A 24526-nucleotide genomic window follows, 5' to 3' on the forward strand; every position below is an offset into this window, starting at 1 on the left:
GCCGTACCCTTAGTGTATCCGGTGACGTCAGGGTTTCTCAAAAGGGCAATAGCGAGGGGTTCAAGAGCTAAGGCAAAAATTAAGGGGGAAAGGGGGCACCCTTGTCTTGTGCCTCTACCTATAGGGAAGAACTCGGAGCAACAACCAGGGAGTTTAATACGGGTCTTAGGCCGCGTACACACGCGCGGACTGTTCGCCCAACCTTGTCCGCTGAACAGTGTTTGGGCGGACAGTCCGCTCGTGTGTGGGGCTTCAGCGGACAGTTTCAGCGGACAGTTGGCCGAACAAGGTCTTACGGAAATTCCAAAAAACTGTCCGCTGAAACAAGGTTTCAGCGGACTGTTCGCTCGTGTGTAGGCTTGTTCGGCCAACTAAGTCTCGCGCATGCTCAGAAAGGATTTCCACGTCGGAAGGTTGCATTGCAGTGTATAGGACGTCGTATTTTTCGTCCCGTCGTACGTGCCGTTCACGTCATCGCGCACGGTTTCAGCAAACTGTTCGTCCGTCGTGTGTGGCCATGTCCGTCCATGCTAAGTTTGAGCGGACTGTTCGCTCAAACTGTTGGACGGACAAAGTTGGGCCAACAGTCCGCGCGTGTGTACGCGGCCTCAGGATTGCAATAAAGAGCCTGAAAGCCTACTAGGAACTCCCCTCGAAAGCCCATACGTGGTAGAAGAGGGCCAATATAATCCCAAGAGACACTGTCAAACGCCTTCTGTATGTCTAGGCTTAGCAAAAGGAGTTTGCGGGAAAATAGATTAGCATCCTGAATAATATCAGTCACTAAGCGTATATTATCAGTTATTAAACGATGTGGAATAAACCCTGACTGGAAGGGGGATATCAAGGAAGGGATAAATTTGGCCAGTCTATCCGCTAAGATTCTACTGAAGATTTTTACATCATTGTTCATGACCGAAATGGGCCTATAGTTTTGGGGCAAATTGTGATTTCTATTCGGTTTTGGGATTAGAGACATGTTGGCCAACAACATTTCTTTAGGGAAGTGGTTGCCTAATAGGACTGAATTAAAGAGGTGGGCCATTCTTGGGGCTAGAAGTGTAGAGTATTTTTTGTAATACAAGGCGGTGAAGCCATCAGGGCCTGGGGCGGAACCTGTTTTAAGGGATTTAATTACGCCTAGAATTTCAGGGACTGTGATAGGGGCATTAAGTTGCTCAATTTGTGTGGTGGAGAGGGTTGGGATAGGAATGTTTTGGAGCCATGTTAGGTCATCTAGGGAGGGGGGAATATGCGGGGCTGATAAAAGTTTGGTGTAAAATTGTTTTATTCTGATTTCTAATAAGCTCAAAGTGTACCTAAACCAAGAAAAAAAAAAATATATAGCAGCTTACCAGTCATTTGATGTGGCAGGTGCAAAAGATTTTTTTTTTTTTAGACTTTTTTCCTTTTCACCTGGTAAGAAGAACACACTTTCTGACTATGACAACAACACTGCATAAATGTACTGTATCTATTGAGGACTGGAGCAGTGTTGTCACCCGAAATTGCTTTCCTGAGTTCCCACTCTCCTCACCTCTATTACATAATGGGGATTTATTTTATAGCTCACAGAAGGTAGCTGGGTACGCTGATAATATTGTATGTGATTTACATTTGGTGCTGAGGACATTATTGGATTTTTCTGTACTTTCAGAACATGTACTTGACCTGAAAAAAGAAACTGAAGCATCCATAACATTTCTGTTCTTGAGTAGATATACTCTAGAAACATTAACTGGAACTTTTCTAATATGTCGTTTTAGCTTGTCTAAAATTACAGTAAAATCCATAATCTCCATCCCTTTAAGTAGTATTGGTAAACAAACTTAAAGTGTTACTAAACCCAGAACCTGCAATCACTATATCTGGTCTCTCACAGTACACAGAAGAACATTATGCAATTATTTTAGTAAATATAAACTGCTAAATACCCTTTTTCATCAGCAGTATACTGTATAGCAGTCTTGTGACTTCGATAAGTTCCTAGTTAGGCCCCTTTCACACTACCGATCCGTTCAGATTTGCCTGTCAGTTTTTAAGGTGGACCTGAATGGATGCTCCATAGAGGTCTATGGAGCGTCGGATGTCAGCGGTGACATGTCCGCTGACATCCGACCTGCTCCGATCTGAAAAAGTGTGACGGAGGAAAAAGCTATTTTTCCATCCGTCATCGGATCGGGTGACGACGGACCCTGCGGTCCGTCGTCACCCGATCTCCCATAGGGGAGAGCGGCGCTGTGACAGGTCCGTCCCTGCGCAGTGTGCAGAGACGGACATGTCATCTTCCTGCTCAGCGGAGAACGCTCCGACGATCCCCACTGAGCAAGCGGATATCCAAGGACCCTAAAGATTGTTGGTGGAGTTTTCCTTTTCCCCCACCCTCTATCTGGACAGTGCTGATTGGCCCTGTGCTGATTACATGCACTCTCCCAAGAAAAAATAAAAACGGTCTTGCAATACACACCAAACTGAGCATGTGCAGTCTGACTCCTAATGCTGTGTTCTATCACGAGATGGATTGGAGTAAGTTAAAGAAGAAGAGGGTCAGAGAGACAGGATCACACAGCCTTTACACACAATGCAGAGGATTAACCCCTTAGGTTCCACAGTGAGTATAACAAGCATGCTTTACTGCATACACAGATTAATTTTACTGTTATGGGTTTGGTAACACTTTAAGTTATTCTATTTTCTTTTTGTAGATAAGGGTCCAAAACTGTACAGTGGTATAGTATAATACACCTGATGATTATGCTAATTTTATAGCAGCTGTTTGGCACTTCAGCTGAATTTTTAAAACTCTACTGTGTATTAATCTCTACCTGTCTGTGATTGAGGAGGGCAGCTTTGACTTTTATCTTTTGTTTTTTAGGATACATTTTGCTCTGTGCTTGATGTAGTGTTTCGTTTTCTGGATTTTTCCTGCCAAAACAATGAGAGGAACATCACTAAAGAGGTGGAACATATAGTATGTGTGTGTGCGTTTGTGGGGGATATGCAGAGTTGGATTTTAAAGGCAAAACACCTTTTCGGGAATAATGTGAATAATTCTATGCACTTTTCTTCGTATTCTAGTGGTTTGGCTAGCAGACCATATTAAGGTCATACAAAAGCTTTTGTGTTAGTTAAAATAGTAGTTTAGATAACGTAGAGATGATCATCAAAAGGAGCAACAATTTAAGCTTATTTAAAATGATAAACGCATTCTTTAGCAGAAGACAGATTATTGTGCCTATTGGATTATCTGGGGTCCTTTATCTGAAAAAAAAATGTTTTTGGTTGAAGGAAATTTTATTTACAGACACTTTTATATACAGTGGGGAATTCTGGATTAGGCACCCCAGGCTATGGCCTAGGGTGCCACAACCACTAGTGGTGGTACTATGCATCTCAGACTGTTTTTTCTGTTCTCTTGCCATCCCACTGATTTATGGAGCCTGCCCACTTATGAAGCCATATCGCTGCCAGACCTCCTAACCCCCTTGCCTTTTTTTATATAATCTGTATTTATATATGCAAATTGCATGAAAAAAAACAGTTAGAAAAATTTTAAAAGAATAAACCAACTCAAATAAGCAATGATCATAAAGTCCGATTCATACAACATGGAGGATGCTGAAGCATGGAGAGCAACATAACCAATACTGTATATATGAACCCAATAGTATACTGCTCCGTACCCATCTACATACCTTTTCAGCAACTGTGACCAAATATTAGCCATTGAATACAAGGAATGACAGCCAAATGAGTAGGCATAGACAAAGAAAGGACAGGGAGTGAGATGGAAGAGGGAAGGGAGAATAAGGACGAGGAGCAAGAATACCAAATGTAGCACTCCATTATAACATCAGTTCTATCTTACGTCACAAAAGAACAAAAGAAAATTCAGTGGATAAGATCAGGCCGTCTCTAATAGTGGAACTCTCAAAGTTCAAGTGGGTCTGGCAGGGTCTTGCCAGTATAGTGAATCCATATGGCCCAAATACTATAGAATTTATCGTAGTGGCCTTTGCATGTCGCCATCCATTCCTCTGCTGCCATTATGTCATTCACCATGCAGATCCAGTCTGCTCGGCTTGGAATTTGGGTCCTCTTCCAGTATACAAGAATAAATCATCTAGCCACATTTAAAAGGTTGGGTAATACCGACTTGCGATAATGGTTAAGAGGGATGGTGGCATCATGAGGCAAAAGCTCCATTGGGGAGTCAGGTAGATCAACATCTAAAATTACTTTTATTTGAGATCTGATGTCTTGCCAGTAGGGTTGTAGTTTGGGGCACTCCCACCAAATGTGTAGGAACTTATCCCAATGTCCACATTCCCTCCAGCAAGTATCAAGATTCTAGCAAGGCTGGAGAGGCGGGATAGCATTCCATTTTTTTGCATTTTCGTATCAACAGAGCTAGAGTGGGTGAGGTGATATAAATGATCAAGTTGTGTCTCAGTGAACATGTGTTGCAGGTCTCTCTCTCACTCTCTTATATATATCGGCTTTACTTTGAATGATGAAGCCTGCAACATCTCATACAAAACTGAGATGAAATGTGGGATCACGGTAGGGGCCATGCAAAACTTCTCAAAAGGAGTGGTGGAGGTGGGTGAGCGAATGGCCTGGAGCAAACTGCGAGCAAAATGTTGGAGCTGCCTGTATTGCCAGTCTTCTAAGGGAAAACGGGCATATTGAGGTCTAAGGGCATCTAACAATAGCAGGCCCTGATCTTGGACAAATCTACCACACCTCTCAATCTGCCGCCCAAGAGTGAAAAAAGAAGAGGTGTTTCCATGGAGTGAACCAAGGGAAGCCTTCCAGGGGAGCTAGGGGGAAAACTATAGGGGCTAACTGACCCAATTTATTTAAGATATCCCACAAGTGCAGGGCATAAGTATTGGTCGGAGAGGTGAGCTCGGACAACCCTCTATGTTGCCGGGTAGCCGGGGCGCATGGGATAAGTAGTGACCAGCTAGAAATTTTTCTAAAGGGACCCATAATTTAGTGGAAACACTATAAAGCCAGTCCAATATCCATTGCAGGGCAGTCGCCTCATAATATTTGCAGATATCGTGTACATCTAAGTCCCCTATTCGCTTAGCTCTTTGCAGTGTGCAAAAAGCCAAACGTGGGCTCCACTCATGTCATATTTATAGAAATGAATGGCTTGGGGATGTTATAATTGTAAAACTAGAAGTGTGCACCCTCATTCCAGTAAGTTAAGTTAAAAGGAGGTGTTGACATCTCTGGTCTCCTATTAGGCCACGTACACACGCGGGGACTGTTCGCTCAACTTTGTCCGTCAAACAGTTTCAGCGAACAGTCCGCTCAAAATTAGTATGGACGGACTTGCCCACACACGACGAACGAACAGTTTGCTGAAACCGTGCGCGATGACGTGAACGGCACGTACGACGGGACGGAAAATACGACGTCCTATACACTGCATTACAACTTTCGGCGTGTAAATCCTTTCTGAGCATGCGCGGAACTTAGTTTGACGAACAAGCCTACACACGAGGGGACTGTTCGCTGAAACCAAGTTTCAGCGGACAGTTTTTCGGAATTTCCGAAAAACTTTGTTCAGCAGACTGTTCGCTGAAACTGTTCGCTGAAAGCCCACACACGGGCGGACTGTCCGCCGAAACACTGTTCAGCGGACAAAGTTGGGCGAACAGTCCCCGCGTGTGTACGCGGCCTTAGAGGCATCAACAGAAAAAAGTGAGCATAGGGACTATTACGGGGCACATGTAGATTTTTTCACAATAGATTGGTGTCGAGACACTAAATCATATTAAAAACAATTTATTCAAATAAAATATACAGGAATATACAAATAAAATATCTCAAAATACAGTTGGTAGAGACGAATAAGGTAATTGCTCAACTAGTTTAGCTTCGTAGCGTCATCGGGACATTACCTAAGTCTGGAGATATGTTAGTTTAGTATAGCAAGTCATTAGACATTAATAATCACAATATAATATAATATACTAGATATTAATCATCCAAAGATAGTGACTCTAGAGATTCTAGGGTTCATCCACTATCTTTGGATGATTAATATCTAGTATATTTTTCCCTACGGTTATTTTCATTCACTTCCTTCACTCTTTCCACATCTCTTTCCCCTTGTGGCCCCCTTTTCATTCACACCTTCGCAACCCATCATTTGTCATTAAAAATCATGTTTATATTTCATATTCTTATATACTCAGCCAATATCAATTATATTTGGATCCGAGTCGGTGCTTTGAAATATTCCCCTCCCAGTCGCCGGGAAAGACCATTTTCCTCTTTTTGCACCATTGAACTTGACCTGGAGCTGGAATAGGGCTGGAGAGGTAGGAACGTGCTTTCATGTCGAAATGTTCTAATTATGTCTCCATACTAAAATGATTATATCTTTATATTGTGATTATTAATGTCTAATGACTTGCTATACTAAACTAACATATCTCCAGACATGTCATATTTATTTCAGAAATAGGCTATTAACCCCCCTGCCGGTATTCCGAGTCTGGTTCGGGGGGGGAAGTTTTATACCAAAAGCGGTAACCCCGAGCCAGACTCAGAACCGCATCGCTGAATCCAGGAGGAGGTTTACTTACCTTCTCCCCTGGATCCAGCGATGTCCCCACGCTGTACGAGCAGCTCATCCTCCGCTCGATTCATCACAGAGCCGATCTCCATTCCCTGCGAGGAAAAGGACAGAGGAGGAGTGGCATTACCAGACTTTAAAAAAATATTATGAGGCAATAGTAATATCCAGAGTAGCGGACTGGTCACATAATCAGAAAGAGAAGAGTTGGGTGGAGTTAGAAACTAGACTGTGTGGGGCAGAAATAGCAAACATGATATGGATACCACCTCACTTGCAGAACTTAGGAGCAAGCACCAGCACTTTAACAAGACATACACTTAAAATTTGGGACAAAATTAATAAGGAACACAACTGGAATCATAATTCTCCACTAATGTCACTGTTGGATACAAATAATTTTTTGCCAGGGAAGGAGGAGCGTTTATATTTTAGTAGATGGGCAAAGAGAGAGGAAATAATACTAGGGTAGGTGATTAAAGGGAAATCACACAAGATTGGGGTCACAAACCACTAGACAGATGGAGACACACTCAATTATTACACTTTACACAAGGACTGCCACAGCCCTTACGAGGAATGACACTGTTAAGACCATTAGAGAAATTGCTCAAGGACGCACAATGTCTAGTGAAAAGGGTATCGAAAATGTATAAAATATTAAGGCGGGAGGCAGATTCTGAGCTACCGCCATATCTGGGAAAATGGGAAGGGGAATTATGTCCACTAAAAAATGAAGAGCACAGGATGAAAATAATTAAAATGACTCGCTCGCTCCCAAGAGATATCCGAATGCTTGAAATGTCATATAAATTAATAGTGAGGTGGTATATGACGCCCCAAAGAATGCAGAGGCTCAGAGGGGAAGAGCAGTCAACTTGCTGGAGGGAATGTACAGAACAGGGCTCCCTTAAACATTTATGGTGGGAATGTCCTAAAATAATCCCTTATTGGGATAAAATAATAGAAATTATATTTTTGGTGACAGGAAATAGGATTGGAAAATGCCCATGGGTATGTTTGTTCCACGACACAGAGAAAGGAGTAACGCAATATAAGGGCACGATAGTCCCGCATTTACTGAATGCAGCCAAAGCACTGATCCCATGTCATTGGAGAACTACACAGGTTCCAACAATACCGGAGTGGGCGAAGAGGGTGGAGCAAATCAGGCTAATAGAAGAGTCGATACATAAAACACAAGATACAGAAGGGAAATACCACAGGTTATGGCAACAATGACTGACATTCTTGGAGGTGGGAGATTGTCGTGCAATGCTTGAGTGATAAGAGGACCGAGAGGGAAGTGAGTGAGAAAAGGGAGTTAGAGGGGCATCCCTTTTCCCTTTTTTTTATTGCCCCTGGGTGGGGGGAGGGGGGAAGAGGGTAAAAGAGGGTTGTTTAATTGGAATGTAATGTGTAAGAAGAGGTTGCGAAAGAAGACCTCTTAATAAATTGTATAAAATGCTTTTACAAATTTGTATGTATAAAGAGGAAAAATAAAAATAAAGAATATATAAAAAAATATATATATTGAAAAGTAATGACAGTGACAATTCTGCAACTGAGCAAATCTCAGTGTTTTTGATTTGATTACATTATTGAATAATTTTTATTATTGTTATATTATTATTTGGTATAATTATTTATAGTTATTTATTATATTATAATTTATGATTTCATTTTTCAAACTTTATCATACCCGGGATGTCTGCTAGACTCTGGTTTGGACAGCTTTAAGTGAGTTATTCCTAAGAATTACAGGACTACAATATAAAATGCCAAATTTTCATGAAAAATAATTGTACCGCTTTTAGCACCTAAAATCCGAAATAATCGTACTGCCAGGGAGGTTAAGGACCGAGAAGAAATACCTGGGTAAAAAGATATGCACCATTTGTGGGTAAAAAAGAATCCAAGGTAAGAAATTTGTCTTTAAGACACTGACTTCCACGGTTTTCCGATCCCAGTTCTGCAAATCTGATCTTATGGTAGAAAGTAGTGGAGTACAGTTATAGGTGTATAGAGGGCAGTGGGGAGTCAGATGAACCCCTAAGTATTTTAAGGAAGCGTGACAACAGGTAAAGGAGAATGAGGATTGCAGCCCTGTACGTAATTCCAAAGGGATATTCAAAGACAGAATTTCAAATTTGCTGTAATTGATTTTGAAGTTTGAGAGCAAGCTGAACCTTGCAGCTCTGCCACGATATTGGGAAGAGAGATCAAGGGATCAGCAACATAAAATATTACATCATCTGCATAAGCAGGTAGCTTATGTTCCCCTGTCCCTACACAAAATCCTTTAATATTAGGATTTAAGCGTACCTTGTTAAGCAATGGTTCGAGACTAGGCGTGAAAATAAGAGGGGGCAATGGGTATCCTTGTCTTGTTCCATTATGGATAGGGAACGTATCAGACTTCATTCACCTTCACCGGAGCCTCCGGAGAGGCATACAGCGACACCATCCAGGAGAGCATGTTGCGGCCATGGCCTAATCTAGTCAGGACCACTCGGAAGTAAACCAAATCCACTCGGTCAAATGTCTTTTTGGCGTCTGTGGAGAACAGGAGATATGGTGTTTGGTTGGACTGTGATCATGCCCAGTGTACTACCCCCTTGCCTTTTAATGGGGACAATGGGGGTTATATACTAAAGGTAAATCTAACTTTGCACTACAAGTGCACTGCAAGTGCACTTGGAAGTGCAGTCATTGTAGATCTGAGAGGGACATGCAAGGAAAATAAAAAACATAATTTTTGCTTGCACGTGATTCACCCAATTTCAGAGCTTCCCCTCAGATCTACAGCGATCTACAGCTACTGCACTTTCAGTGCACTTGTAGTGCAAAGTGGATTTGACTTTAGAAAATCAACCCCAATGTCTGATAATGTCTACACATAAGCTGTCCACTGCCAAGGCTGCCTAGCCTTTACATTATATGCTTTATATAGTGAATGTTCACCAAAGTATTTCAGGCAATTGTCAGGCTTATTGACAGTTTAACCAGTGATAAATATGTATGTCTGTCTTATTACAGAAAGCAAAGGAAGAACTCAAGCAGACAGCAGAAAATGTCAGTCAGGCTCTCAGAAAACACAGTGTCATTGCTAAGAATATCCAGAGAGGGAGATTCATTACAGAATTTTTACAGAGTGTGGAAAGAGTCGTGTTCATATCATTTTTGGAGGCACCAAGAATCCAGCATATCAACACCTCTGAATTAGGTAAAGATGATGCACAGTGTTGGGCTTAAATGTATGGAATGTTAAGTTCTATTTAGTGGGGGCAGAGCAAGCACAAGTTGGATTTAGGAATATAAGTAGGGTGTTAGTATGCTGTTTTTACAGACATAGGCGCAACAAGCATTCTCATAAACTGTATTATATTGTGAGTAGTAGTTCAAAGACTAGGTGTTAGTTATATTATATTGTTCTCTCTGGTGGAATTACATAGTTATGATATTGTCTGTGTCTGCGCTCCTGTCATTTTCCAATAAAATAAGCGATATGCAGATATGAGTCCAGCACCATGTTGAGCCGTAAGTGTCATATGTTGCATTTGCAGCAACTTTCCAATAAAAGGGATTCAAGAAAAATATCTTGGTCAATATTTGTTCAGTGAGATAACCCTATATATTTGCAAAAAGATTTGCCAGCTCTAATGAAATTCTAAATTATTATTAAGATTTATTTTATAATAACTTTACCATACTCAGATGTGGGCATGGAAAAAAATAAAAACATTTTGTGTGATAAAGGTAACTGCATGCAATATGCTGGCATTGCTTTGTGAACTAGAATCAAGAGTTTAGTCTCTTCTATTGTCCTGTTTAGCTGTGTTCAAGATAAGTTCTGTGTACGCTAAAATGTGTAACTGACACAAGGCTATGGACTCCTTGTGTGACAATGTTAATTGGCATACTGTGAAACTTGTGACATCAGAATTCCTGATAATGGGGTCCAAGAGGGTGGCAGAATGGTGGGGCGGGACTGATAGTAGTGCACCACCGTTAATGGTGGGTGTGGCATAATTGAGCTAACATTGGGAGGGGCTTAAACCTGAGCCTACGTACATAGTGCAGGAATCAGAAGTATTTAACGTACCTAATGCAGAGGTTTTGGTTGGGTAACATACATACTGCAAGGTTCCAGGTTGAGTACTGTACATAGTATTGGGACTTGGAGTGGGTAACATACATAGTGCAGGGATCAGGTGTGTAATATACAGAGTGTGGCAGTCAGGATTGGCTAAAGCACACAGTGCAGTTGCCAGGTGTATGTAACATATATAGACAGGGGTTGTAGCCTTCCCCTACCCTACTATAGAAATACATTTTAATTCTATCTATATTGCTGTTAGAGAGTTCCCTTCACTTTAAGGCTGGTAAAACCATTGTCAAAATCTCTTTACTGGAGCTCTGGATAGCAGTAAAATCTTAAAAGGGGTTCCAATCCTTCTTCACTAAAAGTGGACGTGCACTTCAAACTGAACCTGTTGATTTTCTTTAAATGGGCAAAATGAAGATACATTTTAACCAACCCTCTACTGGCCACTGTATATATTTACGTCCTGGCAGGGAGGTGGTTATAACGGGATCATGGCTGAGGTTACAAACACAATCCTGCTAAGCACTTTTACAAAGGGCAGAAAGGGGTCACACCCCCCCCCCCTCCCGCTGCCATCACCGGGCTCTCCCAAGCAACTGGGAAGCCTGGGAGGGATCCAACCGGTGGCATCCCTCTCTGGCTACACAGTGAGAGGAACTGAAGCCGTTCCTCCTATTGTGTGATGTCAGAACCGGCAAGGGTTGACAATGTTGTCCCTTCCGGTTCCGGGTCTTCGTTCCTTCATTGCTCTGGGGCTAGGGAAGCAGCAGTTTAGACGAGTCTGTGTCATTGGAGCTCAAAGGAGAAATGGGGGGGTCTAATAGAACCCCCATCTCTCCATAAAGGGTAATTGTCAATGTTTACATTCCTTTTGACAGCAATAAAAGTGATCTAAAATATATATTTAATAAATAAAATAAAACAAAATAAATCATTAAAAAAAAAAAAAAAAATTTTAAAGTGCCCCCATCACCCTGTTCTCTCACACAGCAGCGAACGCATAAACAGTGATCGCAACACACATGTGAGGTATCATCGTGATTTTCAGAGTGAGAGCAATAATTCTAGCACCAGACCTTCTCTGTAACGCTAAACCGGTAATCTGCAAAGGCTTTTAAATCATCACCTATGGATAATTTAAATTATTGTAGTTTGTCGCCATTCCATGAGCGCGCCATGTTAAATCGTGACATGTTAGGTATCCATTTACTCGGCATAACATCATCTTTCACATTATCTAAAACAATTGGGATAAATTTACTGTTTTGTGTTAATTCATTAACCACTTCAGCCCCGGAAGGATTTTCCCCCTTAATGACCAGAGCATTATTTGCGATAGGGCTTTAACTGACAATTGCACGGTCGTGTGACACTGCACCCAAACAAAATTGATGTCCTTTTTTTCCCACAAATAGAGATTTCTTTTGATGGTATTTGATCACCTCTTGGTTTTTTATTGTCAAATAAGTGTGCCATAAAATATTTTAGTGACCGCCATTTTATTCTCTATGGTCTCTGCTTTAAAAAAATATATAATAGTTGGGGGTTCTAAGTAATTTTCTAGCAACAAAAAAAGTAGATTTTTACATGTATATGAGAAATATCAGAATTGGCCTGGTATTGAGGTTGTTAAAGCGTAACATTCCCCCCTGGGTGATCTATGTACATTGCAAGGATTATAACAACCTTTGTTACAGATTCCTACCTTTTGATATCCTGAGGAAATCCATGTCTGTTTCTCTGGGCCTCTGTGCAAAGTGGGTCTAATGTGAGTGCTTTCATAATTATCAGTCAGCTGTGGCAGTAGCAGGGCACTAATGAGGAAAGCTGCTGGGCCTGCATCCCTTTAGATGTGTTCCTATTGGAAATATCTCACCAAAAATTACATTTTTGTTGCAGGGGATGCCTGAAATCTGACTTGTATTTTAGGCAGACTTCTAGAAAAATTGGTGAGCCAATCACACCAGCAGGAAATTGTGTTTCTGGGGAGTGGTCAGTACACATTCTGTGTACACAAGAACTCAATGTAGCCATATTGCATTGCATTTACAAAATGGAAAATTCCCTCACGAGGGTTTTTTAACAGCCAAGAAAAATATTCAAAATTGTTGATTAAAATTATTTTATTTTATCAAAAAGCAATTAACAATTTCATGAAAGTTGTAAAAAATGAGCTCTGGCATTTACATGAAAATAGCATACCCATCATTCATAGTGAAACTACACATTGGGGGTTATTTACTAAAGGTAACTGCACTTTGCACTACAAGTGCAAACTACAAGTGCAAACTACAAGTGCAAAGTGCACTTGAAATTGCACTGAAAGGGCACCTGGAAGTGCAGTCGCTGTAGATCCGAGGGGGACATGCAAGGTAAATAAAAAACAGCATTTTAGCTTGCACATGATTGGATGATAAAATCAGCAGAGCTTCACCTCATTTCAGATCTACCCCTCAGATTTACAGCGACTGCACGTCCAAGTGCACATGCAGTGCTGTTTCAAGTGCGCTTTGCACTTGCAGTTTGCACTTGTAGTGCAAACTGGATTTGGCTTTCGTAGATAACCCCCATCAGTGGCGGCTGGTGACGTTTTTGGATGGGGGGGTGCCAGACCCCGCCCATCATGACCCCGCCCATCATTATGGCCCCTCCCACTTCTCATAAACCACGCCCGTTATGTAATCGGAAAAAAAAATTGGTGTGGGTTCCCCCCTCCGAGAGCATACCAGGCCCTTAGGTCTGGTATGGATTCCAAGGGGAACCCCAATGCCGAAAAAACGGCGTGGGGGTCCCCCCCAGATCCACACCAGACCCTTATCCGAGCACGCTACCCGGCCGGCCAGGAAAGGGGGTGGGGACGAGCGGGCGCCCCCCCTCCTGAGCCGTACCAGGCCGCGTGCCCTCAACATGGGGGGGTGCCTTGGGAGAGGGGGGGCGGGCGGCCCCCCCACCCCAAAGCACCTTGTCCCCATGTTGATGAGGACAAGGGCCTCTTCCCGACAACCCTGGCTGTTGGTTGTCGGGGTCTGCGGGCGGGGGGCTTATCGGAATCCGGGAGCCCCCTTTAATAAGGGGGCCCCCGGATACCGGCCCCCCACCCTATGTGAATGAGTATGGGGTACAATGTGAAAAAAAGTACAAAAAAAACACAACACAGGGTTAAAATATTATATTGCACAGCTCCGGGGGTCTTCCGTCTTCGGGGGTCTTCTCGCCGGACTCCTCCGCTATCTTCTTGTAGCTCTTTTGCTAGCGGAGGAGCCCGGCTTTCTTCCTCGCCGCCGGCCTCTTCTTCCGACTTCGGGGGTCTTGTCCCCCTCTTCGGTTCTTCTGCCGGGCCACCGTGCCTTCTTATAGCTCTTTTACAGGCGGTGGCCCGGTCTCTTGTCTACTTTTTTTTTTTTTACACCTAGGGGGAGGGGGGCGGCGCCCGGGCGCCCCCTATGGGCGGGCGGCCACTGACCCCCATTATATGAAACCCGTTATTAGCATTTTACTGCAACGTGGTCTTCAACATGATACTTCCGCGTTTTGACCCCTCTAATTATGGTCTTCTTCAAGGGCGATTTTTTATTCTATGCAGGGAAAGAAAAATATTTTTTCATGTTTCAGTCATCATTTTGTATTTAAACATTACCTCTAGCCACACACAATAGTGTATATTTACCAATTATGATTGTGGAGAAGGAAAAGACATGTCCTGTAGCCAGAGACCATTCATGTGTCGTCTCTGCTCTCCCTGGGACAAACCCCCCCTCCAAAGAACTTACAAGAGACCAATTTACAAATAAATTCAAAAAGATTTTTTAAAAAGAGAGTTTTTAACTGTTGAAAGGTTGCCAAAATGGGCAACCACTAACCAAATAATGGAATCAGAAATTTTTTATGTGTTAACTATAGATGATTTTATTTATTGTTAACCCCTGCAGGTTGATGTGTTTTCCGTCGGAATGTCCGACCAACAAAGTTTGAGAGCTGGATAAAAAAATTTCCGACAACATGATCCGATCGGACTTTGTCCGATTGTTTGTAGAGAATTTCGATCGGACAAAGTGCCACGCATGCTCAGAGCTACTGGCCGTAACGTAGTCCCGTCGCAACGAACGAACGTCATCACGTTCTGAACTATCGGATTTTCCGACAACTTTGTCTGACCGTGTGTATGTAACACCAGTTTCGGACAAAATCCGTCAGAAAAAATCCGACGGATTTTGTTGTCAGAATGTCCAACCGTGTGTACAAGGCCTAACAGTAAAGAAACCACAGAGATCATTGTGTGTGTATATGTATATGTATATGTATATATATAGATATATATATATATAGATATAGATATATATATATATATATATATATATATATATATATATATATATGAGAATCAGTGGAAATGCTGTGAGAAAATTAACTAATGTTGAATAAAATTGAAATGAATAATTGTGATAAAATCTGTGAGAAACTAAAGATTGAATTGGTGTGAGTTGATTGGAATTAAACAAATGATTGTAGTGAAAAAAATAGTATGGGTATATAAAAAGTTGAAATTAATTACCTTAAAGTAATTACCTTAAGGGAATTATGAAATTTAGTCATGACACGCAGTGAAGGTTGTAAAACAAATTTATAATGCAAATGACAGGACTCAAGTAGTTTCCAAACATCCGTTTCTGTATTAAGATTAAGTCAGAAAAGAATTTCCGCGTTAATCATTCAAAGCATTGAAGATTTTGAAGTGGTTTGGCACACCTCACCTTAGACACTTCCTTGATGATGAGATTTGCCCAATATGTCTGTGTGTCAGCAGCTCTCCTGGTATCACTGTAGGATCCACAGGCACTTGTATTGTTTTATACTGACTCTAAATTAGGTATAGGTGCTTGATCCCCCAGAAACCTCCTTCCCCCCTGTGTATGTCCTGGCTGCCAGCATGGCAGTCTCCTTGTGGTCTCCCCAGCGTTCCAGAAGGCATTGCCCCGGCCATTGCTGCCATCTCTGTGGCAACCGAATGATACCGCATTGCATTCATAGAAATTTGCAATGGCTGCAGATTGAAAAGGAAAGATAATTTTTCATAACATTCAATTACAATATGACTTGTATCGCAATTGTACACGCTATATTATTTTTTCTTTATTTGCAATTTTTTTTCCCCACGAAAGTGGAGTTACCCTTTAAGTACAGTGAAGTGAGAAAGATAATCAAGCTGAGCACATTTTATCTATTGCCAGACATTACCTTGAAGCCTTTCCATGACATCTGCAGTTCCGGTGTCCAGTCCTTCACCTTGGTCTCAGTTAATAACAGTATGGAGGTGCCCTGCAGTCTGGTGTCCAGAGAAAGAGGTAATATAAATTAGAATGGCTCAGTAGCTGATAATATGATATAAACCAACAAAGACTCCAAACACACTAGAGCACTGGCAGAGCTGGTGTGTGGTCCAAACTACATGTCTGAAATGAAATAAAAATTTGGGGTAGCTTAAGTTGCCATACATGGATCAAACTTTTGCTGCTGCAGCAGTAACTGACCTAAATCCGATCCATGTATGGGTACCCAGGTCATACAAAAGTGTATATATATTGAAATACTTCTGTCCAACCATCCTGTTGGGTTTTTCCTGAACGATATACTGGAGGTTATTTACGAAAGGCAAATCTACTTTGCACTACAAGTGTACTGCAAGTGCACTTAGGATTGCAGTCGCTGTAAATCCGAGAGGGACATGCAAGGAAAATAAAAAACATCATTTTAGCTTGCACATGATTGGATGATAAAATCGGCAGAGCTTCCCCTCATTTCAGATCTATCCCACAGATTTACAGCAGATTTACAAGTGGATTTGTCTTTCATAAATAACCCCCACTGTGTGTTTTTATATATATATATATATATATATATATATATATATATATATATATATATATATATATATACAGACCACAATACCACAACAGGAGTAATTCCTTCACCCATCTAGAATGTACGGATGGGTAAATCGGCACAACCCACTGGTTGAATGAACAAAAGTGCACAATGTAATGTATGGACTGCATTAGGCTCCAGTTGATAGCAGTAAGCAGAGCCTAATATCTGCCGGTCATTGCAACATTACTCCTCACCAGGGCCTGCATTTTGTGACCCATTTATCAAATGCAGGCTGCTAGAGAAATAACCCTGTGACTAGAAAAGAGGCTGGTCACATGACTTTGACAGGTCATGTGACAAAGCTCTCCTACTGGCCCCTTTTTCCTCCATTCTTATTTATAGATGTGCTTTATATACTGTTAATGCAGTGTGTATTTTTTAATTGAAAGTAACATGCACCAATATGGTTATACCTCTTTTTTCTACATAAGGTTCTTAGTTTGAGAAAACTCAAGACAAATATCACGCAAAATAAAGAACAAGGGGGAGGTATCAGCAATTTTGTAATTTCTGGGATAATTTCTATTATTTTAGTCTTATTTTTCAGTCTAAGGGCCCATTCCATATGGTGATTCAACATGTTATCAAGTTTTAAAATGTTCAGTGTTAGAGCAGCCCATTTTTATTGAGCACCAAAATGCAGCAAAAGACTGACTTGACCCTTTTTTAAATTGGTGCACCACAATGGGCGGTATGCATGTTTTGGTGATTTGCAGTGTGGGTGTGTTCACTTCTATTGTAGTAACACACCACATCGTAGTTCTTGGGTTAACTTGCATTGCAGTAACTTGCATAAATGTAAAATTTTGACTTTACCGCGTTAGTATGAATAGGCACTTAGTAGTGGAAATAGTTTCTCCAGTAATAATACATTTGTCAGTACAGTTTCAAATCAGAAATATGGAATGCAGATTAGAAGTTTTTAGGCAAATTAGATGTTTATGGGAAGGACCGCATTTAAATGTCCTGTACTAGAGCTATAAGGAAGTCTGATGTGCTTCTAAATTATATTGGTTTTCTATCTCACAATCTTTGCTTCTTTCATCTTTAGGTGGTGCTATTTTGATTACCTACAAAGAGTTTAATTTATTTAATGGAAATGATCCTGGACAGAATAATAAGGCAGCGATTAACTCAAAGGTGGTAACTGGAGCCATCACAAACTCTGATAGCAAAAGTCTGAAATCCCCCGTTATATTAAGACTTTCCCATCTGCAGGTCAGTATGTTAAACATAAGGGGAGGTCACACATGGGATTTTTAGCCACCGTGTTTTTAATAAGCTAAACAGTTTTGCCCTGTTAAAGTGTAAAGTATATTTTCCGTTTTGAATCAAGTGGACCTTTGTGAGGTTATTTTTGCTGTGTCCCCTCTGGGAATATTCACCCATCTATTTGTCTTGACCACTATCATTGAGACAAAAATGGAGAGGAGATCCAAGCATTTTGAGTTGCCAAAAGAGTAAGAGGTGAGGGAAAATACTCAGAAGGGGTTGTATGCTCCTCTGATATCTCTCACTTTCATGTTGCATTTCTAGGACAGAAAATAAAGGGAAATCTCCTCCCTTATTCTATCCATAACTAAAGAACATTTATTTTGGCTTTATATACAATTTTAAGTCGAAGTAGAAGCCTCAGTATTTATTACTGCAATACAGTCTCTATATATAGTAGTACATATGTGTTTCTTTATTACTAAGTGGTGTAAAACAATATTTAAAGAAAGGCACCGCTTGCATACAACAAATTAAGCATTAAAAAACAATGTTTATTATTGTATCCACGATGATATTAAAAAAAAACATTAAAAAAATGTCTGACATATCGGGGTTGATTTACTAAAACTAGAGAGTGCAAAATTTAGCATATAAATCAATCAGCTTACAGGTTTATTTGTCACAGCTTGATTGCGCAAGCTGAAGTTAGAAGCTGACTGGCTACCATGCACAACTGCACCAGATTTTGTACTCTCCAGTTTTAGAAAGTCAACCCCATCACATCTACCTGATACACCAAATCCTTATGCAGTGTCCATGTTTTGCACATCAATCTAAATGAATCCACACTGAGTTACAATAATGTCCATATGGTGGAAGCCCAACGCGTTTTGATAATTCGTTGTCAGGTGCAGAAAAATACAAGGAATATAAAATAATGTAAGGACCTCTATAGCATAGGGCAAAATAGGATTACTTTCCCATTCTAGGGTGTGCTCTCATACTTACAGGTAGATGGAGAATTAATACTTATCAGGCAAAGTTAAAAACAGTCCTAACCAAATAACCCAGGGAAAACAAGGTAGCCACAGGAGGAGCAGAGTGCGCTCAAAGGACCTCCAGGAGATCGGAACCAAATGTAAGAATGTAAAGATTTAATTATTAGAATCACTCCTAATCCACTATAACAGCCAGTACAAGGGAAATTTGCATTAAATGTAAGTAACATCCCTTGTGCAGATTTAATAAAAAAAAAAAGACTAAATGTCGGCTTTAAATTAATAGTGTGTAAAGGTGACACACAAGTCAAAAAAACTATTCAGAAGCTTTTGACAATGACTCCCAAAAAATAAATCATGTTTCCCCCACCCTACACCAGCCATTATACATCTGAAAAAGAATCAATTAAAAGTTATAACCAATCATTTTGCCTGCTTACACTCAGGTATAAACTCCCTTTTCTCATCTGTTTTGCATTATGTGACAAGGTGCCTATATAGTATAACCCTTTTTGAGGGGCCACATTCCAAAACACTCTATGTCACCACAAGCTCCCTAATCCATGCCCTCCTCCAAACTTTCCCCAAGCAGGCATATTTTTGGGTATCTTATTTGAGCTTGGCTATGCTGTTATTTATCTGTGATATTTTGTTTTGACTTTTCCTTGTTCAGGTGGTCCCATAAAGGGACGCAGATATTTAACCACTTAAGGACCGCCGTATTGCCATTGTACGTCATCGCAACGGCACAGGCAGGCACAAGCACGTACATGTACGCGCCTGCCTTCCAGCGGGTGTGGGGCCCAATCGGACCCCTCCCGCTGGATACGGCGGTCCGGTTCGCTTCAGGAGCGATCCGAGATGAGGAGATGGCCGTTGGTTTCTGGCCACCCCCTCTCGATCGCTCCTGGCGAATGAGAAGCTTCCTCCCACTGTGTATTGTATACACAGGCAGGGGGGAAGTGATGTCATTCTTCTTGGGGCGGTCTTTTTGACCAGATTACGAGGAGAAGACAAAGTAAGTGTGCACCAACAATACACTGACATGTAGGCACACACAGGCACACAAACCCCCCCGATCGCCCCCGCCCCCCCTGCCCCCCCCCCGTCACAGTGTCACTGATTGCAGTGATCATTTATTTACTGATCACTGCATTCAGTGTCAGTTGTAACAGTAAAAACTGTCAGGGCAGTTAGTGTTAGGTCCAGGATAGCCCCCTACCACCCCCCAATAAAGGTTTAACCCCCTGATTGCCCCTAGAGTTAACCCTTTCACCCCCTTTTGCCAGTGTCACTAAGCGATAATTTTTCTGATCGCTGCATTAGTGTCGCTAGTGTCGCTAGGTAGCTAGTTATTTTTTTAGGTTCACCGCCAGGTTTTTATATCGCTAGGAACCCCGATATACTACCCAATAATGGTTTTAACCCCCTGATTGCCCCTAGTTAACCCTTTCACCCCCTTTTGCCAGTGTCACTAAGCGATCATTTTTCTGATCGCTGCATTAGTGTTGCTAGTTTCACTAGGTAGCTAGTTATTTTTTTAGGTTCACCGCCAGGTTTTTATAGCGATACGTATCCCGATATACTACCCAATAATGATTTTAACCCCCTGATTGCCCCTAGTTAACCCTTTCACCCCCTTTTGCCAGTGTCACTAAGCGATCGTTTTTCTGATCGCTGCATTAGTGTCACTAGTGCCGCTAGGTAGCCAGTTATTTTTTTAGGTTCACCGCCAGGTTTTTATAGCGCTAGGTACCCCGATATACTACCCAATAATGGTTTTAACCCCCTGATTGCCCCTAGTTAACCCTTTCACCCCCTTTTGCCAGTGTCACTAAGCGATCATTTTTCTGATCGCTGCATTAGTGTCGCTAGTGTCGCTAGGTAGCTAGTTATTTTTTTAGGTTCACCGCCAGGTTTTTATAGCGCTAGGTACCCCAATATACTACCCAATAATGGTTTTAACCCCCTGATTTCCCCTAGTTAACCCTTTCACCCCCTTTTGCCAGTGTCACTAAGCGATCGTTTTTCTGATCGCTGCATTAGTGTCACTAGTGCCGCTAGGTAGCTAGTTATTTTTTTAGGTTCACCGCCAGGTTTTTATAGCGTTAGGTACCCCCATATACTACCCAATAATGATTTTAACCCCCTGATTGCCCCTAGTTAACCCTTTCACCAGCGATCACAGTATAAGTGTCACTGGTGATGCTGGTTAGCCAGTTAGTTATTTAGGTTCCCCGTAAGGTTTTTATATAGCGCCAGGGACCCCCATATACTACCTAACAAAAATTTGAACCCCCTGATTGCCCCTAGTTAACCCTTTCACCAGTGATCACCGTATAAGTGTTACGGGTGACTCTGGTTAGTTTGCTTTTTATAGCATCAGGGCACCCACCATTTATTACCCAATAAAGGTTTAACCCCCTGATCACCCGGCGGGTGATATCAATTAGGTTTTAGGGTCAGGGTCTGCGTCGCCCCAGGCAGTGCTAGGTTAGTGCCAGTACCGCTAACACCCACACGCAAAGCATAAACCTCCCGTAGTGATATAGAATCTGAACAGATCAATATCTGATCTGATCAGATCTATACTAGCTTCCCCAGCAGTTTAGGGTTCCAAAAAAACGCATTGTTAGCGGGATCAGCCCAGATACCTGCTAGCACCTGCATTTTGCCCCTCTGCCCAGCCCACCCAAGTGCAGTATCAATCGATCACTGTCACTTACAAAACACTAAACACATAACTGCAGCGATCTCAGAGTCAGGCCTGATCCCTGCGATCGCTAACAGTTTTTTTGGTAGCATTTTATATTTAAATCAGGAAGGCAGTGCTTGGTTTTCGGGGTCCCGTACGTGGCTAAGCTCCCAAAAAGTCCCCCACATGTGGTATCCCCGTACTCGGGAGAAGCAGCAGAATTTATTTTGGGGTGTAATTTGACTTCTGCCCATAGCATGTGTGAGCAATATATCATTTAGTGCCAACTTTGTGCAAAAAAAAAAAAAAATTGTAAAATTCCTGCTTGTGGCAAAATATAAAATATTTAATGGACTCAAAATGCCTCTCAGTAAATAGCTTGGGGTGTCTACTTTCCAAAATGGGGTCATTTGGGGGGGTTTTGTGTTATTTTGGCATTTTATGGCCTTCGAAACTGTGATAGGTAGTGAGGAGTGAAATCAAAAATTTGCACTCTTAGAAACCCTGAAGGCAGTGATTGGTTTTCGGGGTGCCGTACGCAGCTAGACTCCCAAAAAGTCCCACATATGTGATATACCCTCGTACTCAGGAGAAGCAGCAGAATATATTTTGGGGTGCAATTCCACATATAACTATGGCATGTGTGAGCAATATATCATTTAGTGACAACTTTTTGTAAACTTTTTTTTTTTTTTTGTGTCATTATTCAATCACTTGGGACAAAAAAAAAATATTCAATGGGCTCAATATGCCTCTCCACAACTTCCTTGGGGTATCTACTTTCCAAAATGGGGTCATTTGGGGGAGTTTTGTGTTATTTTGGCATTTTACGGCCTTCGAAACTGTGATAGGTAGTGAGGAGTGAAATCAAAAATTTGCACCCTTAGAAATCCTGAAGGCAGTGATTGGTTTTCGGGGTACCGTATGCGGGTAGACTCCCAAAAAGTCCCACATATGTAGTATCTCCGTACTCAGGAGAAGCAGCAGAATATATTTTGGGGTGCAATTCCACATATAACTATGGCATGTGTGAGCAATATATCATTTAGTGACAACTTTTTGTAAACTTTTTTTTTTTTGTGTTATTATTCAATCACTTGGGACAAAAAAAAAAATATTCAATGGGCTCAACATGCCTCTCCACAACTTCCTTGGGGTGTCTACTTTCCAAAATTGGGTCATTTGGGGGGGGGGGGTTTGTACTGCCCTGCCATTTTAGCACCTCAAGAAATGAGATAGGCAGTCGTAAATTAAAAGCTGTGTAAATTCCAGAAAATGTACTCTAGTTTGTAGACGCTATAACTTTTGCGCAAACCAATAAATATACGCTTATTGACATTTTTTTTACTAAAGACATGTGGCTAAATAAATTTTGCCCTAAATGTTTGACTAAAATTGAGTTTATTCGATTTTTCTTATAACAAAAAGTAGAAAATATCATTTTTTCTCAAAATTTTCGGTCTTTATACATTCATATTGCAAAAAATAAAAATCGCAGAGGCAATCAAATACCATCAAAAGAAAACTCTATTTGTGGGAAGAAAAGGACGCAAATTTCGTTTGGGTACAACATTGCATGACCGTGCAATTACCAGTTAAAGCAGTGCAGTGCGAAATTGTAAAAAGACCTATGATGCTTAGGCTGTTTATTGGTCCGGGGCTGAAGTGGTTAAGACAGCAGGAATAAGATTAGCGTTTTCTAATTATTATGTTGTTTCACTGTATATTGATTGTCACTGTTCCTCTAAGAATTTTTTCATATGTATATGCATATGTAACCTTTCTTGATTCTTTTTGTTCAATTGTACATATTTGATATTGGAAACCAGTAATATTATGTGTAGCGGATGACATTTTGCCTCAGAACAGTAGGGGTTCTGAGGGTTAATTATGTAGGTTGATTTTGACATCAGTTTGACTGGGCTATGTTAGAAGTTCTGCTTGGTCATGTGTGTAGTGAGGTGTACATGACAAGCTAGAACCAGGCCTGGTTGGACATTTTAGGTATCAGCCTTCTCAGAACCAATTGGTGGGTGTGCCGGGCCTCGCTGAGGAGTCTGGGAAGGGGTACTTAAGATGTTGGACGTCATGTGTTTAGAGAGAGGAGTTCGTGAGGCCTGTGTGGTCTGTTCTTGTTCCAGGCTGGGGTAGCCCTGTGAGGGGTCCCGATCACGGGGTGTTCGACATCCCACAACATGTTCCTGTTAGTTACCCCCAATAGACCCATCTGGTCTGGGGTAGGGATCCGTCTGTTCCCGAGTCTCGGAACCGGCTGGTCCGAGGCTCAGTAACTGAGGGAGGATTCAAGGTGTCCGGGTGTGCTCTCGGCTTTGAGAGGCACTGCAGCTTGAGTGGCATCCTGAGAAGTGCCTGGAAACTGAGTTGGGAAGGACATTGACGAATCCATGCTTTTTTCCAGTACTATTAAGGAGACAAAGAACATTCCAGGTACTAAGAAAAAAGGTTCCTGTTCACTCATAGTTACAACTTGTAAACGTTCATAGGATTGTTCCAAGCTTTGAATCAACGTGCTGACTGCCATGATCTCTGGCTAGAGATTTGTTCAGCCTTGAAGTGCCCAGCTGCGAGTGGCTACTCTCTGGGTGGAATTAGAGACTTAGTTATATCTGCAGTTCAAGGTACTTGAGTTTTTCACTCTGTTCCCATGAGAGACTGTGTTATTGGATGTTATCACTGCAAAATAAAACCTTTCAAAAGGACTTTATTGGTGTCAGCATTCAAGTTGTTGGATATCAACCCTGGGAACCCCTAGACATGGAAGAACAAGCCAAGCAAAGGTAACCGGTAAGCCCAATAAGTTAAGGCCGCCCTACAAAGGGTTATGGCTGCTACATATGTTTTCTCCTTTTTTGTGGAAAACCAACAAACATGATTTAAATAGGAAAGTTATAACCAGTTTAGGTTTGGCAATTTACCTATTTATTTTACTTAATATCTGGGATTTCCACTTAATAATTTTTCCAGGG

At 41.5% G+C, this 24526-nt stretch overlaps 1 protein-coding gene across 1 annotated transcript in view; it reads left to right on the plus strand.

Moving 5' to 3' along the window:
- Positions 1 to 24526, plus strand: part of LOC143962274 (adhesion G protein-coupled receptor E3-like) — a 315163-nt gene that overhangs the window by 234749 nt on the left and 55888 nt on the right. Inside the window, exons 8-11 of the mRNA XM_077471584.1 lie at positions 2876 to 2959; positions 9638 to 9824; positions 15935 to 16048; positions 17683 to 17849. Coding sequence (XP_077327710.1) covers positions 2876 to 2959; positions 9638 to 9824; positions 15935 to 16048; positions 17683 to 17849 — 552 coding nt within the window. The remainder of the gene's footprint in view (positions 1 to 2875; positions 2960 to 9637; positions 9825 to 15934; positions 16049 to 17682; positions 17850 to 24526) is intronic.

The sequence above is a fragment of the Lithobates pipiens genome, unplaced genomic scaffold, assembly GCF_037356315.1.
Source record: "Lithobates pipiens isolate NorthernLeopardFrog02 unplaced genomic scaffold, aLitPip1_a1.2 Scaffold_8, whole genome shotgun sequence".
NCBI classification, from domain to species: Eukaryota; Metazoa; Chordata; class Amphibia; order Anura; family Ranidae; genus Lithobates; species Lithobates pipiens.